The sequence below is a fragment of the Peromyscus eremicus genome, chromosome 10 (genome assembly GCF_949786415.1).
Source record: "Peromyscus eremicus chromosome 10, PerEre_H2_v1, whole genome shotgun sequence".
Lineage (NCBI taxonomy): Eukaryota > Metazoa > Chordata > Mammalia > Rodentia > Cricetidae > Peromyscus > Peromyscus eremicus.
In genome coordinates this window covers 23,674,063-23,697,154 of record NC_081426.1, presented here as the reverse complement: position 1 = coordinate 23,697,154, position 23,092 = coordinate 23,674,063, and the positions used below count along the sequence as shown (strand labels likewise).

The 23,092-nt window shown below is 43.1% G+C and overlaps 1 protein-coding gene across 7 annotated transcripts in view; it reads left to right on the top strand.

Moving 5' to 3' along the window:
- Positions 1–23,092, top strand: part of Ogdh (oxoglutarate dehydrogenase) — a 75,576-nt gene that overhangs the window by 6,973 nt on the left and 45,511 nt on the right. For all 7 annotated transcript variants that reach the window (XM_059275483.1, XM_059275490.1, XM_059275485.1 and 4 more), the window contains exons 2-3: positions 1,425–1,672; positions 21,466–21,657. In XM_059275483.1, the coding sequence (XP_059131466.1) occupies positions 1,451–1,672; positions 21,466–21,657 (414 nt within the window). In that variant the 5' untranslated portion in view covers positions 1,425–1,450. The remainder of the gene's footprint in view (positions 1–1,424; positions 1,673–21,465; positions 21,658–23,092) is intronic.

Below are 23,092 nucleotides of genomic sequence, written 5' to 3'. Positions count from 1 at the left end.
AGGAGCTGTAAAAACTCTCTTAATCATCGAGCCAACTCTCCAGCTCCAGTTTTAGCTCGTACAGTTAAGACTTTGATCTATTTTGAATTTTATATATAGTGTGTAAAGGGTTTCACCTCTTTTTTTTTTTTTCTTTTTTTTTTTTTTTCTTTTTCTTTTTTTTTTTTTGTGGCAGTAGAGTCTCATGTAGACCGAGATGACCTGGAACTCAGTGAGATCCACCTACCTTCTTCTGCCTCCTGATACTGAGAATAAAGGCATTTGCTACCACTCCTCACTGGTGTCTTCTTTTTCTTTTTCTTTTTTTAGATTTTTGAAAAAGATTTTATGTATGTGTATGTTTTGTCTGCACATACATGTGTTCTATGTGCATGCCTAGTGCTGTGGAGATCAGAAGAGGGCATAAGATCCCCTGGAACTGGAGTTACAGACTGTTTTGTGCTACCATATCAATACTGAGAATCAAACCTGGGTCCTCTACAAGAACCACAAGTGAATTGCTGAGCCATCTCTCCAGCCCTAATGTGTTGTTCTTAATGTATTAGGAAAAGCCCCTGGAATTGTGTCTTAATACCTGCCAACAGTTTTCTTACCACATATATAAGAGAAAACTGAAGGACAGGCTATTCTCAGCTAATTGGAATGTACATCTCAGTATGAATAACAAACAGGTATCCTGGTAGAGGCAGGGTCTGTTGTGCCATCTGCTGAAGAGCAACTCTATTTTAAAATTTATTTTTTTATTTTATGTTCATTGGTATTTTGCTTGCATGTACATCTATAAGGGTGTTGGGAGTCCCTGGAACTGAAGTTACAGACAGTTGTGAGCTGCCATGTGGGTGCTGGGAATTGAGCCCAGGTCCTCTGGAAGAGCAGCCACAGCCAGAAGGGCAACTTTTTGATGAGTTATTTTGAGGAGGGTTTGAAGCTGTCTAGTTTTGGTTCTGTTGAAGTAAAGCTTTCTGTAGCATTTTATATTTATTGCTCAAGGGGTAACTTACTTGAGGATAAGCAAAGTCAATTTCCTCTACTTCCCCAGAATACTAAGAGCACAGAGAATACTTGATGATTTCTGGATACATTAGAAAATACCATTTTGCAATTAATGTTAATCCTTAACCAATCCTTGTCATTTCTTACAGTTATTTCAGACAGTATATAAATGTAAAGATCCTAAGTCAGATAGTAAAGTCTGCAACCCTGTGCCTACCTCCCTTCGGGCTAATCCAGGCATCGTAGGGGATGTGAGTGTGCCAGTTTGACAGTCATGCTCTGTTGGCTTTCGAGCATGTAGACTAGGCACTGAGCAAGTCGTTGGCTGTTGTGAATACCTTTCAAACTAGAATCTTTTTCCTGAACAGCTGGGCAAGTTTTATGTCCTTAATTTTCTCTTAAAACTTCTCTATTTTTTGTCTTTTAAACAGGTACTTGTGGAAGGCTTCAGGACAAAATGTTTCATTTAAGGACTTGTGCTGCTAAGTTGAGGCCATTGACGGCCTCCCAGACTGTTAAGACATTTTCACAAAACAAACCAGCAGCAATTAGGACGTTTCAACAGATTCGGTGCTATTCTGCACCTGTAGCTGCTGAACCATTTCTTAGTGGGACTAGTTCGAACTATGTGGAGGAAATGTACTGTGCCTGGTTGGAGAATCCCAAAAGTGTACATAAGGTAAGGCTCACAGGGTAGTTCCTGTGCTGTATATGTTGGTCAGGTGCTCACTGACTGCCAGGTAAGTGAGTGTATCCAGAAGAGTCAGTGGGCAGGCAGGCAACTGGACCCTGGCTCCATCTACCATGTCAGCTGCATCAGACTCAGTGTGGCCTCAATGGAAAACAGTCTTCTTGAGGGATATCCAGCAATAAGCTCAATACCCTGAGCACACAAGGAAGCGTGTGTAGCCTTCAAGGATATGAGGAAATACAAGTGTGGTCCTGCGAACATGTGAGGAAGCACAAGACTGGCTCTCCGCGATCTCCCCAGCTGTTGCTTTAGAAGGAAGCCTCTAAAGAAGTCTGTGAGAAAGAATGGGACCTCGAGATGCTCTTCCGTCCTGACTGCTCTGAGAGAACACATGCATTTGTGACATTTCAATTCATCACGTGTAATTTCTATATAAACAGCCGTTTAGATCCTTGTTCTATTTTTCTCCTGGCTTTGATTTCTGTGTATCATCTACATGGGCGCTTTCTTCTTAGACCCTTTTCTTCATTGTTGCCTGAACCCTTTCTGAGGGTGACTTGTTCAGATGATGTGGAGATGTGCTATGTTTTATTGGAGAATCCCAAAACTATCACAATGTATCCACCTCCCCTGGCTAGCCCAGGCATCTTAGTAGTGTCAGAATTGGTTTGCTGCTCTGTTTGTGGCCTATGACTGTTATAGGTTTCTACGGTCATTTCTTAGTTTTGGGATAAGGAAGCCAGCCTGATGCAATGGTTGCAGTGTGGTGTGATGGTAAGAGTTTTATTCCACAGCTTCTCATCTGTACATATTTGGGAGAATGGAAGGAAGTGGCACAGCCATGATGTTTACCATCTTCATGGAGGCCATGCTCAGCCAAGATGTTACCTTTACTGTGAATTGGACCTGTTTGCACTATTGAATCACAGAGCGGTAGCCGAAGTTTTCTTATGTTTCGGCCTGCCGGTGGTCAGAACAAATCTCTCCCACTTGTGTCTCCCAAGTAAACACACAGAGGCTTATATTAATTATAACTGCATGGCCATTATCTCAGGCTAACTATTGACTAGCTCTTACACTTAAATTAACGCATAATTCTTATTTATGTTTAGCCACATGGCTTGGTACCTTTTCTCAGTTCTGTCTTCACATCTTGCTTCTGCTGTGTCTGGCTGGCGACTGCTGACTTAGCCTTCCTCTTCCCAGAATTCTCCTTGTCTGTTTATCCCGCCTATACGTTCTGCCTGGCTACTGGCCAGTCAGCATTTTATTTGTCAACCAATGGAAGCAACACATTTACAACATGCAGAGCACCATCACCCATCACAGAGTCACTTCACAAGAAGGCATCCTGTGCCCATTCACCTGTGACTAAGTTGTTTGTTTTGTTTTAACTTCAGGGGTTTATTGTGCAGGACGGAGGGCCGGCTACACTTTTGCCTGCTCACTCCCAAAACTCCACCCCCCCAAACCCTGGATGAATATCGTGAAGTAGCCAAATATCAAACAGCCCCATCCCATGCCACCCATACACCTGCTCATATGTACACACCTCATCCTCACTCACTTCTTTTATTTTCCATATGTTGGTAGTGATGGTTCCCCTGGTGGGCCTGAATCAGCAGACTCACTTAACCTGGGCCCTCCCTAAACCTGCTGCTTCTGATTCTGACCTCCTGTGTTCCTGGACACCTTGCAGATGACTCTCATGTACCTGTGGCATCTGAGCGTACTAACAGCCTTCTTTAAGGAGACAAGTAATGCTGAAGGTACTGGCAGCGTTTCTGGTGGCAAACCTGATAGGGACCATAGTCAAGGATGCTTCATTTACTGTACAAATTATGGCAGCAAAAAAAAAAAACAAAACCCACAACCTTTTTTTTTTCTTTTCCTTTTTCTTTTTCTTTTTTAGAACAGGGTTTCTCTGTGTAACAGCCCTAGCTGTCCTAGAACTAGCTCTTGTAGACCAGGCTGGCTTCGAACTCACAGAGCTCTGCCTGCCTCTGCCTCCTGAGTGCTGGGATTCAAGGAGTGTGCCACCACACCCAGCTTCATCCCCAAACTTTTTTTTTTTTTTTTAATTTATTTATTCATTATGTATACAGAAGAGGGCACCAGATCTCATTACAGATGGTTGTGAGCCACCATGTGGTTGCTGGGAATTGAACTCAGGACCTCTGGAAGTGCAGTCAGTGCTCTTAACCTCTGAGCCATCTCTCCAGCCCCCCCATCCCCAAACTTTTAAAATGTTACTGCTCTTAGATTCCTGGCAACCTTCTTCATTATCTCCTTGTGGACTTTGAGGAGAATATAACCAGGGAATCTCTAAGCTTTCTTTCTAAAACACAGCATCATTTACAAAGTTTACCTCTGCACTGCTAGCAGAAATTATACTGGGATTTATTGCTAAGCAAACTTAATTTTTCCCTTTTTTAAATGTCTTTTCTACGTATCTTCACAGTCTTGACTTTTTTTTTAAATACAATGTCTTGATTGTTGTTTAGATTTTCTGTACCTTTCTTGGCACCTTGAGTTACTCTGGGGTTAGGTTCACTATCCAAAGTTGCTCCAGCTTATCTGGGTTTCAAACACCTAACTTCTGAATCACCAGAGATTCCTTTCTCTTCCTGAATCTGTGCCAAGATTTCTACACCCTTCTCCATTGTTTTCTTCTCTGAGACTAGGAGATCTAACTGTGCCCCCTGGATCTCAGGCATGTTCTTTTCCCACTGAATTTACACCTAGATACCGATTTCTTACCTCTAGAATCTGAGTTCTGCCTGTGATTAAATTTTATCTTTACGTGTTGGTGGCACTGAGAATGGACTAGTTCCTATAATGGCTGAGTCACCATAGTGTTATTTGACAGTAAGGCTACTTGCTCAGTACTCCCCCCCGTTGCTATGGCAATCTGGGAGTCCTGTTACTCCATGTGAGATGTGGTTTCTTGTCAGAAATCTCTAGTGTGTGTCTAGTATATAAGCACAATGCCTAGAAATAAGTACATTTTGAAAATTGCCCGTATGTTGGATTACATAGGACACTGGAGATTTCTGGTAACAGTAGTGTGAACTGTGTCTGGAGTAACACAGCCCAGAGGTATCAGAGTAAGAAGTTCATCTAATATTAGAACTTAAGTTGGATTTGATCTAGACAGCAGCACCTTGAATATGAACAGTGAAGAATACCTGCACTCGGGGCTGTGTGGTCTGTGGGTGACCATGGTGTTACCACCAGACCAGCACTGGGCTATGGCATAGCTGTTTGTATACAATCCCTCCATCCATCCCTTTGTTCCTGCTCTCCTCTCTTGTTCATTCCTTCTCTCCTTTTCTCTTCTTTCTCTCCCTCTCCTTCCCTTTCTTTTTCATTTCTCTTTCCTTTTCCCATACTCTCCCCTTTCTTTCATTTCCACTCCTTTTTCCTTATATCTCCCTTTTTCTTTCTCCCCCCTGTCTCCTTTTCTTTTCTTCTGGAGATATAAATCTAGCATCTTGGCAAAAAGCCTACATGGGTGATTTTGGTTTTGTGTTTAAAGCCAAGGTCTGGCCATGTAGTTCAGGCTAACCTGAAATGTTAGGTTGTTCAGGGTGTCTTTGAACTCTGGATCCTCTTGCTTTTACTTTTCTAGTCCTGAGCTTGCAGGGTATACACTGCCATGGCGTAGCTACTGAAGGGAGGTAATAACATGATGGCTTTGTGGTCCCTAGGCAGATGAATAAATAGCTAGTTATCCTTGAAAAAGATTTTTTTTCCCTTTTCCCCACATGGTTATGGTTATTAGAGAAAGCAACATGTGATGATTAGGATGAGAGGATATTGAAGAAAGTTGGCCATGATACCTATCCCTTAGGGTGGGGCAAGAATACTCAGCTACCATCTGCTTGAGCTGGAAAGGTTCCCATAAAGATTGCTGGTGGGCCGGGCAGTGGTGGCGCACGCCTTTAATCCCAGCACTCGGGAGGCAGAGCCAGGCGGATCTCTGTGAGTTCGAGGCCAGCCTGGGCTACCAAGTGAGTCCCAGGAAAGGCGCAAAGCTACACAGAGAAACCCTGTCTCGAAAAACCAAAAAAAAAAAAAAAAAAGATTGCTGGTGGTGAGATTAGAGACTTAGGGTCAATATGAGCTTATTTTAGAGAAGCTGTTGGGAGGAGGAATGGTATACACAAGATATTTTGTTCTTTAATTGAAGATGTATGTAGATTGAAGGTCCTTGGGGCAGAGTTTATTGCCTGTATATGTTTCCAGGGGTCTGTGGGTTACTCTTACAGAGTCAGGCATTGCTCTGCTCCTTCTACCTGTAGAGGTAGCAGGAAGGCTGATTGAAAGGCTGGGTCCTTTAGAAATCCTGCTTGTAGTCTGACAGCACTTTGATCTCTCTCCTGCCTTCTTCACAGCTAGGTAGTCCTCTTCAAATTGTATTATGCACACACGGTACATATACATTTTTTTGAGGGAGATGACCCATAGTTTAAGTCAGATTTCCAAAGGTACCTATGACCCACAGAATGTTAGGATCTGTAACTTTAGAAATACTTCATTTTATTAAAAATGCTTTGAGGACTGGGGAGATGACCCAGTGAGTGAAGTGCTTGGTGTACAAGCATGAGGACCTAAGTTCAGACCCCCCCCCCCCCCCCAGCACCCACATCAAAAGTCAGACGTGCAGCAGCATGCACCTATAATCCCAGTGCTGGGGTGGGATCAGAGGATCCTGGGGGCTGGCCTGGTCAGCCAGTTTAACCACACTGGTAAATTCCAAGTCTAGTGAATTAAGACCATCTTAAAAAATAAGATAGGAAGTATGGAGGAAGATATCCTATGTCAACTTCTAACCTCTGCATACACACACACACACACACACATACACAAGAACACTTGGAGTGTAGCTCAGTTGGTAAAGTGCTTGCCTAGCACTTTGTAGTCTGGGCATGGTGGCAAATAATAATAGTGTGTACTTGGAAGGTAGTATCAAGAAGGTCAGAAATTCAAGGTCATCCTTGGCTACTAGAGAGCTGGAGGACATTGTAGGTTGGGATGCATGAAACAACTGTCTTTTTCGTTTTGTTTTTTGGTTGTTTTTTTGGTTCTAGACAGGATCTCATTATGTAGGTCTAGGTGTCCTGGAACTTAACTATGTAGACCAGGCTGGCCTTGAACTCACAGAGATCCTCCTGCCTCTGCTGGGATTAAAGGCATGTACCACCACTGCCTAGCCACATTTTTGGTTTTTTTTTATTTTATTTTATTTTTTTTTTTGTTTAAAATTTGTTTATTATATATACAGTGTTCTGCCTGCATGTATCCCTGCAGGCCAGGAGAGGGCACAAGATCTCATTACAGATGGTTGTGAACCACCAAGTGGTTGCTGGGATTTGAACTCAGGACCTCTGGAAGAGCAGCCAGTGCTCCTAACCTTTGAGCCATCTCTCCAGTCCCACATTTTTGTTTTAAAAACAGTCAAAACTAGCCAAGCATGATGGCACACATGTGTGATTTCAATAGTCTTTGTTAATGTTTAAAAGAAGCAGGTATGGGGTTGAGGATTTGGCTCAGTGGTAGAGCACTTGAAGGCTCTGGGTTTGGTCCTCAACTCTGGAAAAAAAAAAAGAAACAAGTAGTTGAGAACTGCTAAGCCCCTGTCAATCTTGAAACTGGTCTTGTTTTATTCAGCAGAGACAGTACCCAAGCTCCAGGTATAGTATGGTGTCTAGTTCTTTCTGGTGCAGCTACCAGGTTCTGGCCTGGCTTGAGATAAATCTAGGTTTGAGATAGAAGGAGCTGGCCCTTCTTCCCCGTAGTGCTCCAACACCTATCTTGAAGATGCTGATCATTAGTCCTGCTTCCGTTTTCTGCCTGCCTGGCCAATGAGCTTTCCCACAGCTCAGGAATTGCAGTACTCTATCCCTTTTCCTGTCTTGCTTGACATCTCTCCAATTCCCTAAGCCTTCCTTCTTTCTGATTTTGTTAGTCAATCTCAATATCTCTCTCTCTCTCTCTCTCTCTCTCTCTCTCTCTCTCTCTCTCTCTCTCTCTCTCTCTCTCTCTCTGTTTTTTCTTTCTCTGTACCAGCTCTGGCTGTCCTGGAACTTGCTTTGTAGACCAGGCTGGCCTCAAACTCACATAGACCCACCTGCCTCTGCCTCCCAAGTGCTGGGATTAAAGCTGTGTGCTACCACCACCCATCTTGATACCCATTTTTTTTTTTTTTTTTTTTTTTGGTTTTTCGAGACAGGGTTTCTCTGTGTAGCTTTGCGCCTTTCCTGGGACTCACTTGGTAGCCCAGGCTGGCCTCGAACTCACAGAGATCCGCCTGGCTCTGCCTCCCAAGTGCTGGGATTAAAGGCGTGCACCACCACCGCCCGGCTTGATACCCATTTTTTATTTGCTGTTTTCTTGTGTCTTTTGCTTGCCCATTCCTAAAGTATAGTAAGAACTGTGGTTCCAGGTGGCTGCTGCTGGAGTGAGGGACATTGCATTCAGAAACTAGGTGGAGGGCTATCATTTCACTTGCCTTGTTGTCTTTTCTGCCCTGCCCTTCCTTCCATGCTCATAAAACAAAATTTTCTTATTTTCTGTGAGTGAACCAGTCAGGAGAGGAAAGATACAAGTCATAAGCATAGTCTACATTTATCTTTTCACTCCATGGTAGTGACAACTGCTTTGACTGCATTTAGAAAAATAGGACCATTTCTATCCATTTGCCCATTTCTGTGCTGCCTTAGGGTTCTCAGGGCCGGGACCTATGGGTTAGTTTTATAATCACTGTGTTTATTATGCATGGTATGGGGGCTTCCTGCTGTGCTCTTCTGAAAGGGAGAACAGCTATGCTGAACAGTCTGCAGGGCACTACTTTGGTACTATTTTAGAGGTTAATTAATATTTTTAGACAGGGTTTCATTATATAGCCCCAGTTGACCTAGAACTGGCTATATAGAGCAAACTGGTCTCAAACACATAGAGAGCAGCCTACTTCTGTATATGTGTGGGCCAGAGATCAATATTGGGATCTTCCTCTGTTGCTGCCCACCTTATGTTTTGAAACAGGGTCTCAAACTAAATTCAGAGCTTACTGATTGTACAGACTGGTGACTAGCGAACTCTGGGTGTGCCTGTCTCAAGCCCACTTCCTCCCGGTTCAGGGATTCTAGGCATGTGCCACTACACCCAGGTTTTAAATGGGTACTGGGGATCTGAACTCAAGACTTCATGTTTGCACTGCAAACATTTTATCTGCTAAACCATCTCCGACCCCTGAAGATTTTTTTTTTTTTTTTTTTTTGGGTTTTTTTTCGAGACAGGGTTTCTCTGTATAGCTTTGCGCCTTTCCTGGAACTCACTTGGTAGCCCAGACCGGCCTCGAACTCACAGAGATCCGCCTGGCTCTGCCTCCCAAGTGCTGGGATTAAAGGCGTGCGCCACCACCGCCCGGCGATTTTTTATTTTCTTAATTTATGATTTATTTTTATTTACAAGGTGCTGGGAATTGACTAAGTATGCACTCTGTCACTGAGGTCCATGCTCTTCCCCTTCATTTTGCAGTGTTAAAGATTTAGCCTTGTACCTTATGTATATAGGCAAGCACTGTACCACTGAGCTCTTTCCCTAGCCCCCAGTCTCAGTTTATTTATTTATTTTTTTACCTATATTACTCTTGTATGTCTGTATATGTAGACATGTACATGTGGGAATACATGTGGAAGTTGGAAGTGGGCCCAGGTGTTGTCCTCAGGAGCCATCTACTTTGTGTTTTGAGATAGGGTTTCTTACTGTCCTGAGGCTCATTAAGCAGGCTGGGCTGGGGCCAGTGAGCCCCAGGTATTCTCCTGTCTCTACCTCTCCAATGCTGGGACTGTAAGTGGGTGCCACTATGCCTGTTTTGTTTTGTTTTGTTTTTAGTTAATTAATTAATTAATTTGTTTGTTTATTTATTGTTTTTTCAGACAGGGTTTCTCTGTGTAGTTTTGGTGCCTGTCCTGGATTTCACTCTGTAGACCAGGCTGGCCTCGAACTCACAGAGATCTACCTGGCTCTGCCTCCCGAGTGCTGAGATTAAAGGCGTGCGCCACCACCACTCGGCTTAATTTATTTTTTTTTAATTGGTTTTTACATGCCAACCACAGTTCTCCCTCCCTCCCTTCCTCCCATTCCTCCTACCTTTCTACAACCCACCCCAACCTCCCCCAACCGACCCCTGCCCCATCAGAATGAGGAGTCAACAGTGCCTGGCATGTTCAGTTGGGGCAGGACCAAGCATACCCGCTCCCCACGCCCCCGCCCCGCCCCTTGGTTATTTTTTTTGTTGGTTTGTTTTTTTGATATGGTATATAGGAATCAAATGTCCCCCCTCCTTGGTTATTCTTTTGTTGGTTTGGTTTAGTTTTTGTGGGGGACATAGGAATCAATTTCAGGTCCTCATGCTTGCATGATAACCATTTTACTGACTGAGCTGTCTTCTCAGCCCTATTTTAATCTTACTTGTAGTTGATTTTGAAAGATTATGAAAATAATACATATTTAAAAATAATATATATTTCAACAATCAAGACAATCAAGACTTATGAAACGTTTTTGTTGATTGTCTCCCTGTAGTATATTTTAAAGAAAAAAGAAAAAAATCAGAATCGTAGGGAGAAACCAAAATAAATCTTAAGGGAAATGTAAGCACCAAGGATGAAAAGAGTTGAATTGCTTAAGGGCAGTCTGTCCATGAGCAGCCAGAATGTCCTCCTTTTCCATGTGAGAAAATCAAAGAGCTGAGTTTGTAAGTCTAAGAAGTAGCTCATTTTCTCTACATGGCATGGGTACTAGGAGAGGTTTTCTAAGGAACCAATGCCAGTGTTTAGAAAATAGAAGTTATCACATTGTAGAGACAGCATGTTCAATCTTGAGCCTTCCTATACTCTGGCTTCCTCCCTCCATTCAAGGCTGTCTTGCAGGTCTTAGGCCCTTGGGACTCTCGCTTAACTCGTGTGTTTATATTGTGAGATGAGAAGGTGGCGACTTGAAGCCTTAGCATTCTGCAAGAAATCTTGGAGCAGCTGCTTTACCCTGCTAACCTAGGGCTCCCTCTCAAAAAGGCCCAGTCACTACTGTGGAGGACAAAATTGGTTGATACTTATCCAGGTGGGCCCCAGCCAGAGCAACACAAGTGACCCCAGATAACCAATCTTCAACTGGTCTCCCGTGACTTGTGTCATGTGCAGATCTGGGCAGAGGTAAATGCTCCTTTCCTACACAATGTCCTGAGTCTGCTTAAGAGAAGAGTCACAGGGTATGTTGGCTGGAGTACTTTCATGTGGGAAAAGCTTACTTCCCAAGAGCATTGGTATAACAAACCATTCCCAAACTGCATCTTAAAGTGATAACAGTGATGTTTCTCTTGACTCAATCAGCTGGAGGCCCCTGGTTTCCCATAGTGACCCATGCAGCCAAGACTACTGTAAGCAGAGTCTATGAAGGCCTTAGTCATAGCTGGCAGTAATTGCTGGCTTGCTTCTCAGATGCTGCAGTCTTAGTTTTAGGGAAGTTCCAGTGATAAGGAGTGAGTGGCTGTAGAGTTCTTGCCTTCAAGTGTTGAAGAGAGACAGACTCTACCCTGAGAGATGGAGAGGCAGGGCATGTGTATGGATGGAAGACCACGTAGGACTGACTGGCTAGCCTCCAGCCTGTTTGACTGATATGATAGTATGGCTACTTGTGTAGCATGCCTTATACTTATAGTACCTTCCCTAGGTCAGAGCTAAGGGAGCTATTCTTTGTCAGTCTTAGGTATCTATCACAATTTAATTCACATACGTAGGCAGAAAGTTTGAACAGCATTGTTGTAATAGAGCATGCATTCATTTAGTGTTTTTACTGACATCTAACAGTGATTACCCTAGTTTTTTGTTAGTTTCTTTTGATTTTTTTAACCTGCTAGGTAATGATATGTTACTATTATTTACAGGCTGTCAGCCTCAAGAGTAGTGGGATTATAGGCATGCTCCCATCAGGTCTCTAGTTTTAACTGGCTTGTAATAGGTTTGTAGTATCAGCAAGCATGGATCACAGTGTACCTGAGGTTTTGTCTCAGATGGAGTGGTGCTGGGCAGTGGTCCTGTCTTGCTGGAAGAGACTTCCTTCCTAGGGATTGTCTGAGTGGATAAAAGTGTCTGAAATTCAGCTCTCCCTCTTGAATCTCTTTTGGTTTTTCAATATAGGGTTTCTCTAATAGCCCTGACTATCTGGAACTCACTATGTAGACCAGGCTGGCCTCAAACTCATAGAGATCCACCTGCCTCTGCCTCCTGAGTGCTGGAATTACCCTCTTGAATTCTTTTGAACAGTTGTACTTAGTCTTTACTCTGGCTGCTCTCACATTGGGTCTGAGACCTGTTCATACAAGGTAGTCACACATTCATATTTGAAATGATTCCCAGGGTATTTTCTGGAAGGACTCAGAGCCTGTGAATCAGAACAGATTTATAGGTTTGGAGTAGAGGGGTGGATAGCATGCAACCAGCCTTATCGGTGCATGCTTTGGCTAGGACATCCTATCGGTAGGTGATCATAGGATACTGGGTGGATGGGCATTTGGTCACTCAGGGAGCATCTGCTTTTTCATTGGCTCAGAAAACTTGAAGTTTTTTCACTCATTTCCCTGTAGCTCATGTTGATAACAATAAGTATAATTAGTATTTGAACTTAGTAATTAAGGGCATATTTGATAGTGCTGAGCTTCATCAAAAATTTATCAGTGGTAGATAGGCCTTTGAGCCTGCCCCACCTATGCCACTGGATTATTGTCACATGTCCTTGGTTAGTCTTTAGCTGGCACCAGTACTGGACTAGTGCTTTTTTCTATAAATAAAATGGGAACTCAAATTTCATTTTATTTCAACCATAGTATTAAAATTATGTGCATTTGAAATCTGTTCTGTTTCAAGTCATCTTGGCAGAAAGGTTATAACCTTAAACCCACTTATGGGAAGTTGGCAGGAAGACATGAGCTCCTTTTCTGTAAGCTCCCTCCTCCTGTTAGCATTGGGTGGCAAAGGTTATCCAGTGTCCAGTTAGGTACTGGCTCCTCACAGGATAGTTAAGCAATGTGCCCCCAAGTATTGTGTCCCAGGACCTGGTTTCAGCACAGCTTCCTAGTCTGGTTCTTCCCATACCATCTTACCTTCCTAGTGTAGCTGTAGTGTGGTCTTCAGCACGTGATCTTTCTCCCTTCAGCTTCCATGGGTCCCACCTGCTCTTCAAGACTCAGGACCCGGAAATGCCCTGTGAATAAGTGTCCTCTCTTCTCAACATTTGTGTACATTGTACATTTTGTGAATTCACATATTTACTTTTTAAAAAATCTTACTGTAGAGTAGAAGCTCACTTTAATTTATCTTCTTGTTCCCAAGCCTTACAGCATGATTCTTTTTTATTTTATTCTTTTCTGTTACCGGCTTGATATAGTACAAATTCTTATCCTAATAATAGTAAAATGTTTCACTGAAGCTTGCCCAGTGATTGAGTAAAACCAAAACTTATTATAAGCCACAGTCATCCTAGGGTCTCCCCTGCTAGGTAGCCTCCCTGGAGCTGTGGGTTGCAGTCTGATGGTCCTTTGCTTTATATCTAGAATCCACTTACGAGTGAGTACATACCATGTTTGTCCTTTTGGGTTTGGGTTATCTCACTCAGGATGATATTTTCTAGTTCCATCCATTCAGCATGATTCATATAGTGAGCCTTTAATGGATGTTTGTTGATTTGGACCAGAAATGGATTTTTAACATTGTTCTTACATTTATTTATTTTGAGAGTGAGGGGTAGTGCCATGGTATGCATGTGAAAGTCAGAGGACAGCTCTTGGGAGTTGGTTCTTTCCTTCCACCATGGACTCCAGGGATTGAACTCAGGTTGCCAGGCTTGGCAGCAAGTGCCCTTAACCACAGAGCCACATCACTGGCCCCAAAACGGTTGTTGTTGTTTTTGTTGGTTTGTTAGAGACAGGGTTTCTCTCTGTAGCCCTGGGTGTCCTGGAACTCAACCTTGTAGACCAGCCTGACCTTGAACTCACAGAGGTCCGCCTGCCTCTGCCTCCCAAGTGCTGGGATTAAAGGCGTGCACCACCACTGCCTAGCCAGAAACAGGTTTTTAAAAAAAAAAACTCTTTTTAAAGAAGAAAAAATGGGTATTTTGAGTTAGTGGGATGGTTCAGTTAGTAAAGCAGCGACCTGAATTAAATCCCTAACACCCATGTAAAATAGGGCCACAGTGGGCAGTACACACCTGTAGTCCCATCACTGGGGAGGTGGAGACAGTAGGATCCCTGGGGCTTTGTAGCAAGCCAGTCTAGCTGTAGCAGTGAGCTCAAAGTACAGTGAGAGACCCTGTCTGAAAAAGCTGTGGTAAAGAGCAGTTGTGGAAGATGATACCCCTGGCACCCACATCCTTGTGCACACACATGACCCACAAATTCTTCATATACATAAACATGTATGCACACATGTACAATATACCAAAAAAAGAAAAAGAAACTGTATTTTCTGAGAGTCCCAAAAATGCTTAGTAGGTGCAGAGACTGGTGCCTAAGGATAGGCACCTCCTGTACCTGTAGCCTCTCTCTTGTCCAGACCTAATTTTCTTCACAGCTTCCTGCTCCTTGGGTGTCATTTGTAACCTTGCCCACCTACTGTGATATTTTAACCTTTTTCTTTTAGAATGTTGTGAACTTTGTACAGTCTAGTACTAATGTAGGCAAGGAGACAAATATTTTCCTTGTTTATGAAACATGCCAAGTAAGAAGTTGGAGAGGCAGATGACCTTAGAAATGGGTGTGGTGGGCCTGGGGACATGAGCAAAGGTCAGCATGACTCAGAAGTCACCACTGCCACCACCACCCTCCATCCTCCTGGAGTCAGAGTCCAACTGCCTCTGTCTTGTGGACAAGAAACCATTCCTGTTGCAGGAAACTCTGCTGTGAAGTCCTTTCCCACTGATCCAGCTGTCAGTTTCTCTGAGGAGAGCCGCTGGAGCTGTATCACCTTTGTTTTCCCCTTTGGAAACTCGAGAGTACTGGTATAACCTTTTTTTTTTGTTTTTTTTTTTGGACTGGCTTTAGTACAAGCAGAGTTTCTGTCTGTTGTCTTTAGCCGATTGAAAATCACCTGGAGTTTTAAACACAAAAGAAGGTCACAGGGAGCTGGTGTGTGTCACCGTGCCTAATTTTTAAATGTGTGCTCAGGATTTGAACTCAGTTCCTCATGCCTGTACAGCAAGCACTGAGCCATGACCTTAGCCTCCCTACTTTATTTTTTGAGGCAGAGTCTATCATTGAATCTAGAGTCTGCCAGTTTGACTCAATTGGCTTGCTGGCAAGCCCCAGGTATGATCTTTACCTCCCCAGCACAAGGATTATTGGTGCATACCCTCATACCTGGCTCAGGCATTCACGCTTATGTGTCAAACATTTTACCAGTTGAGCTGTATCCCCAGCTCTAGCATTGAACTCACCTTCCTGCTTCTTAGCCTTCTCAGTTGCCTTGAAACCAAGCCCTGCTGCTGTACCTGCCCCTTTTCCAACATGGGTGTCTTTCTGTGTAGCACAAGCTAGCCTTGAATTGTCAGTTCTCCTGCCATACTCTCCTGAGTGCACCATCGTGCTTGGTTTCAAAAGTTTTGATTTTTACTATAGTGTTTGGATTCTGATCCATAAGTGGCTGTTGCTTACCAGGATTTTACAATGTCATTTTTTTTTGTTTGTTTTTTGTTTTTTTGAGACAGGGTTTCTCCGTGTAACAGTCCTAGCTGTCCTGGAACTAGTTCTGTAGACCAGGCTGGCCTCAAACTCACAGCGATCTGCCTGCCTCTGCCTCTTGAGTGCTGGAATTAAAGGTGTGCACCACCAGCGCCCGGGTACAATGTCGTTTTTTATAGCTCAGGTAAATTATCAGTTTTAGGTCTTGGTCTTAGGTACTGTTTCTGGGTTCTTAGTGAATTCCACGAGACAGAAGTAGGGATATGTAGGTGGACTTTTCTTTGTCGCATGCCAGTCTCCAAATAACTGACATGGAGACTTAATATTAATTATAAATGCTTGGCCGATACCTTAGGCTTATTACTAACTAGTTCTTCCAACTTAAATTAGCCCTTTTCTATTAATCTATTTGCTGCCCTGAGGCTCATGGCTTTTACCTCTTCTGCAGGTCCTGCCTCCTTTCCTGCTGGCTGGCAACTCCTCTGACTCCACCCTTCTGCTTAACATTCTCTCTGCCCTGAAAATCCTGCCTAGCTGTTAGCCAGTCAGCTTTAAAAAAAAAAAAAAAAAACTATGAGAGCAACACATTTTCACAATGTACAGAAGGATTATTCCACAGTAGGTATAGTGTATTTAAAGAATTTAAGAGTGTTTGGGAAGCTGGGCTGTGGTGGCACATGCCTTTAATCCCAGCACTTAGGAAGCTGAGGCAGACAGATGTCTGCGTTCCAGGCCAACCTAAGCTACAGAGTAAATTCCTGGCCAGTTGGCCATAGTGAGACCCTTTCTAAAAAACAAAGTGTGGGGACTGGGGTTATAGCTACAGTTGTTAGACTGTTTTTCTAAGCACGAAGTCCTCCAGCACTGCATAAACCAGGTAAGGTGGCACACAATTGGAATCCCAGCATTCTAGAGGAGTAAAGGCAAGGGATGATGGTGGCACACCCCTTTAATCCCAGCACTGGGGAGGCAGAGACAGGCAAATCTCTGTGAGTTCCAGGCTAGCCTGATCTACAAAGCAAGTTCCAGGACAGCTAGGACTGTTTCATAGAGAAACCCTGTCTTGAAAAATCAAAAAAGAAAAAAGAAGGTCAAGGTCATCCTCAGCTACATAGCAAGTTTAAGAGCAGCCTGAGACACATGAGACCTTGTTAGAAAATAAAGGAAGAAATCATGCTTTGGATTTAGTTCAATGGTAGAGAGCCTACTTGGTCTATGAGAGGCTCTGGGTTTGGTTCCCCAGCCCTGAGGGGTGCTATGAAAGTAAAAAGAAGGTGGTTTGGGTTGTGCTGTTCTTCATGGGCTACTTACTGTCAAGGTTATGCTACTCTTCAGCCCTAAGACCCTGAGTGTCAGAGTTGGACTAAGTGAGCCAGCTACTGGAGCTAGTTTGGAGTGATACAGAGTCTTCTTGAGGGTATAGTGGGAGGAGCTGCTTGTCAGCATGCAGTGCTGGGATGGGATAGGGTGGGATTGTCTCCTGCCCAGTTTGCTGCTACATTGGAGAGACTTCTGCTGAAGGCCTGGGTATAGGCCAGGGAGAGCTAGCTAATGATTTCTTGGACTGAGTATTTGAAGATGGACCACTAAACGATGTGGTCCATGGTCATTTCTTCTGGACTGATACCCAATGTGCTGTTATTGATCACCTCTGTTTCTAAAACAAGCACCTATAGCCAAAGTATGCAGTCTTCATTAATGTCTTCCTCCAGAAGGAGGATGGCAAACCAAATGCTGGCATTGCTCATCCCTGATTCCAAATGTAGGGAGCTCTGTTGGGCCTACTGGAAAGGTTCCATGAAGTCCGAAGCACCTGGGGCTATCCAAGTTTTGTGGATAGCCATCTTCTAGATGTCTTGTATAGAAACTGGCAGGGTCTGAATGGGATGCTAACAGCCCTCTCTTCCATTTTTCCCCACTCAGGTAGAAATATTGCTTTCTCCCACATTAGAGAAAGAGCCAGAGTGAGTTTTGGTGAAAGCCAAATTGGTAGAGGAAGATTAAGGTTATAGTTTTGAGAAATTTACATCCTGGATTTGTGTTGCAAACACTTGGATAATATCTTTTGAAAAGTAAAGTTGTAACTTCTTTTTTGTTTGTTTGTTCTGTTTTTAGAGACAGGTTTTTCTGTATAGCCTTGGCTGCTCTGCTCTGCTCACTTTGTAAACCTGGCTGACCTCGAACTCTGAGATCTTAAGGGCATGCACTACCACCCCTCAACTCTGTAACCTCTTTTTTCATGGCTCAGACAATCAGCTTATGTCTGAATGTTTCTTATAGTAGGTTTCATGGTAGGTACCTGAAAAGAACATCAGATCCATCTTCCCCAACGAACGCCCAGTTAATTAACCACAAAGGTAATAATTGTTAAAACATTTAAAAATTATCATTGGAGTATAGTTTATATAACACAATGACACCATTAAAGTGGGCAGTGTTTTTACCATACTCACAAGACTATGCAATCATACTCCCAGTATTTTTTGTATGCTTGTTTGGTTTTAGGACAGTGTTTTGCTGTGGAGCCTTGCCTTACCTAAAACTCACTATGTAGACTAGGCTGGCTTCTAACTCACAGAGATTCACCTTGGCTCTGCCTCCTAGGTGGGAGAGTTAAAGGTTTGCACCACCATGCCCAGCCCAAATGGTTTGTTTTTAAACAGTTTTCTTTTTTTGAGATTTATTTTTATGTGCATTGGTGTTTTACCTGCATGTATACCTGTGAGGGTGTCAGATCCTCTGGAACTGGAGTTAACAAGACAGTTGTGAGCTGCCATGTGAGTGCTGGGAATTGAACCCAGGTCCTTTGGAAGAGTAGACTTAACTCTCTAGCTCCCTTCTAATTTTTTTTTTTAAATGAATACAAAGAAGTATGTTCTTACTGTAGACTGTTATAAGCATTTTAGGAAAGTCCTTTTTTTTTTTTTAATTTATCTCCCCCCCCATGCCGTTTATTGAAGGAGGGAGGAGGTCTTAAATACAGGCTTACAGCACAATGGGAGAACCCCAGAGGGCAGAAGTTCGCTACTGATGTTTTACAATCTTGCATCTAAGCTGTTAATGCCCATTATGTAGGATACACAGAACTTCCCTTAAGCATTCAGGAGGGTGGAACCCGGCAGGGAATTAGTATAGGGAGGATATCAAGGTCAAGGTCAGCAAGCAAGGCAACAGTTACCCAAAACGGGGGCCAGGACCCTACAGGTCCCCCTTTTACTAGAAAATGAGCTTCTGACTTAGGTTGCATGGGACGTAAGCAGGTCACCTTACCTGTCATGGAGACGCCTGCCCAGGCCACACAGGCGCTCTGTCTTAGGTTGGTGAACGCTCCCCAGGCATTACTCGTCTCTGAATACTCATTATCATACAGGCTCAATCATGTGTGAGCTGCAGAGGTAACTGCTGCCAAAGATCTCAAAGTGGTGCTGGGCTTGCAATCTGTGTGTTCGACACAGAAAAGACCAACAGAAGTCCTAACCTACCCATAGCCAGTAGGCTAAAGGCAACTGAGCCATTCCCTTCCTTAATGAGCCTTATTGCAAATTGGAGTCCTTGTAAGATGGTATCCCAAAAGCAAATGGATCTTGAGTTTATAAATTTATAATTCTCAAAGCCAATCGAACTGTATAAAACTATTGAATTAAATTTATCATGTCCAATAGAATGAAAAATTAACTCACTGTGGTAGTTACTTTTGCTGCCAGGGTCTCCACCGTGCTAGCTGTAATAAGTGTAGGGTTTTTTGGTTTTTTGGTTTTTTTTTTTTTGTGTGTGTGTGTATACAGTGTTCTGCCTGCACACATCCCTGCAGGCCAGAAGAGGGCACCAGATCTCATTACAGATGGTTGTAAGCCAACATGTGATTGCTGGGAATTGAACTCAGTACCTTTGGAAGAGCAGCCAGTGCTCTTAACCTCTGAGCCATCTCTCCAGCCCAGGAAAGTCTTCATAAGTATTTTAGAATGAGAGGCTGCTCTGCTCTCTAAGAGGCAATCAGGCCTTTGTGTAGTTGCAGGGAGCTTCCTGGTTTATGTACCAAGAGCATATAGATATATTCATAAATCAGATATGTTGGTGTCTGGACACTATCATGAAAGAGCTAAGTCTACAAAAACCAGATGACCAAATAGAGTGGGGGTGAAGAAGAGGGTCACTGGCAGATCACTTGCCTAGCATGTTTAGGGCCTGGGGTTTCATTCCTAGCATGATAAAACAATTATTTTTTTTCAAGACAAAGAACTTTAATGATCAATATTATGATTTATTGAGTCATCTTTACCTGCTACCCCCAGGCACAGACAATCGTTGATAGCCACTAACCTCCCCATACCACACCCACCCATCCCACCCACTCCCAAAAAAACACATACCTGGGTAGTATCTTTGCAGAGTTCCTAGGAAAGTAAGCCAAAAGTCTAGTAAGTTTTCACCCTGCATACTTTTTGAAGACAATCTAATCAGAGTTTACTGATGGGAAAGTTTAGAAACTCTATTGCAAAGAAGACTTTCAAAGTTGTATAATGGTAGCATGAGCCTGTGATCCCAGCACTGGGAATAACAAAGCAAGGGGATCTCTGCTCTGCCAGCTAGCTCCCAAACAATGACACGGAGACTTATTAATTAGGAAACCCAACTACCTAATCTGCTTCTATTAATCTCCCTTCATCACATGGCTTTTTTACTTCTCCATTTCTATATGTCTAACTTGTTTCGTATCTCTTGCACACCTAGATTCTTACTCCTAGTTTTCTCTCTCTCTGCCCGGAAGTCTTGCCTATACCTTCTGCCTAACTATTGGCCGTTCAGCTTTTTATCACGCCAATCACAGCAATACATCTTCACACAGTGTACAAATGTTCCACAATAGGATCATGAAATCAAAGCCAGTTTCAGCTAAATAGTGACTTCCTTAGTCAGATCCTGACTTCATGCTCACCACCACCACTATCATCCACAAAGACCCTATCTTTTAATGGTTGATTTTTTTTTTCCTTCTCAGTGGAAATAAGTCTTCATCTCTGATCTCTAAACTATTTTAAGGAGCTAGAGAGTTGACTTAGCAGTTAAGAGCACTAAGAGGACTTAGTTTGGTTCCCAGCTATCTGGGCAGCTTAGAACTACCTGGAACTCTATTTCCAGGGCATCCAATGCCCTCTTCTGGCTTCCACAGGCACATAAACAGTGAACATACAGATACGCGAGCAGGCATGTTGTGGTAGTTTGAATGTAATTGGTCCCTATAATCTCAGGGATTGTCACTTATAGAGGTGTGGCTTTGTTGGAGTGGTTATGGCCTTGTTGAAGGAAGTGTGTGTGTGTGTGTGTGTGTGTGTGTGGCCTTTGATGAGTCCTGTGCTCAGAATACTGCCTAGTGTCTCAGTCAACTTTCTGTTGCCCTCAAGATGGAGGACTCTCAGCTCTAGCACCACATATGCCTGCACACCACCCTGCTCCCCACCATGATGATAATGGACTGAACCTCTGACCTGTAAGCAAGTCACTCCAATTAAATGATTCCTTTATAAGAGTTACCGTGGGCATGGTGTCTCTTGACAGCAATGAAAACCCTAACTAAGACACATATCTACACAAAAAAATAAGTAAAATTTTAAAAACATATATCTTTAAATATTTTAAAATTTACATCTTGTGTGAGGTGAGTTAAGTAATATATAGTATATAATTTACAATACAAAATGCAGATTAAATTATTGAAATCAGTCAGGTGGCAGTGGCACGTGCCTTTAATTCCAGCACTTGGGAGGCAGAGACGTGAATCTCTGTGAGTTCAAGGCCAGCCTGGTCTACAGAGCGAGATCCAGGACAGGCACCAAAACTACACAGAGGAACCCTGTCTCAAAGAACCTAAATAAATAAATAAATAAATAAATTATAAATAAATAAATAAATAAATAAATAAAATTATTGAAATCTGAAGTAAATAAAAATAGAAATACAAGGAAATGACAGTGTTGCCTTCTTGTAGAGGATAGTTGTATATGGCATTTAGGGGAGAGTCGCATAATTGTGTTCTTTTTGTCTTTAGTCATGGGATATTTTTTTCCGAAACACCAATGCTGGAGCCCCTCCTGGCACTGCCTACCAGAGTCCTCTTTCCCTGAGTCGAAGCTCCCTGGCTACCATGGCCCATGCACAGTCCCTGGTGGAGGCACAACCTAACGTCGACAAACTCGTGGAGGACCACTTGGCAGTGCAATCTCTCATCAGGGCATATCAGGTGAGCAGTGGCTGTCCATCAATATCATACAAGATGCATTATTCCCTAGGCCTTTCTGGATGTGCATTGTTTCACTTCTCTTCCAAATGCCAACTGTTTCCTTCCTGCTTTGGTCTTATAGAGGCAAATATCAAATATATAAGAGAAAAGAAGCAAAACTACCATAATTGAGCAAATCTTCCACTTTAATGGTCTGTCTCATAATAGCTCATGATTTCTGTTCATAAATAGGCAAGTCAGTATGTGGGCATGGAAGGGTTGCAGAGTTAGTGAGAAGAGCAGTGCTATGGGATGGATGGATGTCCCATCTCAGGTAACAACTGAATACTGTAAAAAAAGTAAATCCATGCTGGGCGGCGGTGGTGCACACCTTTAATCCCAGCACTCGGGAGGCAAAGCCAGGTGGATCTCTGAGTTTGAGGCCAGCCTAGTCTACAGAGGAGATCCAGGACAGGCACCAAAACTACAGGAGAAACCCTGTCGGGGGGAAAAAAAAGTAAATCCATACAGTTTAGAGACAGAAGCCAGAGAGTAGGGAAGAGGACCTGAGTCTGCAAAATGTGAGTGAGGCAAGGATGTTATATCTAAATTCTGCCAGCAAGCAGCTAGCCTCATCAGATATATTCAGCAGGACTGGACTCTTTTTTTCCTGGCTTTTCTCCATTTAAGCAGAGTAACCAAAGATCTTCCTCCCTGGCCACCTCTGTTGGGGAGCCAGAGTTCAGACCTTAAAGTTTGAGTAGATCCAAGGAGGAAAGGTACAGAAAAATAAACCAGGTAGCTTCCTTCCAGGTCCTCCAGTGAGAGTCCAGGCCCCATTGCCTACTCTAGCATGGATGCAGCAGTAGAATCTAGGAGCTTGCCCTGAGCTCTGGTTTCTGCCTCGTGCTTCAGTTTCCTAGTGGTGGTTGTACAGGAAGGTCCTAGGTCCTCAGTCTTTTTCCTGCTGTACTCTTCAAGGAGAACTTCTTCTTGGGACATGTGTGCTAACATGGGAAGGAGATGGACAGAATGCTATAAATGCTATAGCTCTGACCATACAGCATTTAGATGTTGGCTCCAGTAACATTTTTAATCTAGTTTCTAGTGTCTTCTCACCATCTGCTGTTCTTCTCAAGTTGCTAGCAAGAACTGTGACAGAAACATTCCTAACTAAAAAACAAAAACAAAATAAAAACACTTAAACTTGAAGGAATTTTCTGAGTGTGGTGGCATACATGTTTAATTCTAGCACTTAGGAGGCAGAGGCAGGTGGGCCTCTGTGATTTTTTTTTTTTTTTTTTTTTTGGCCACCTTGGTCTGCATAGCAAGTTCCAGGCCAATTGGGGCTACATAGTAGTAGACCCTGTCTCAAAAATAAATATATTTTTAAAAATTTTTAAATGGGATTTCTCCACCCTCTCCTCTCCTTTGTTTTGATGGTGCTGGAGATTGG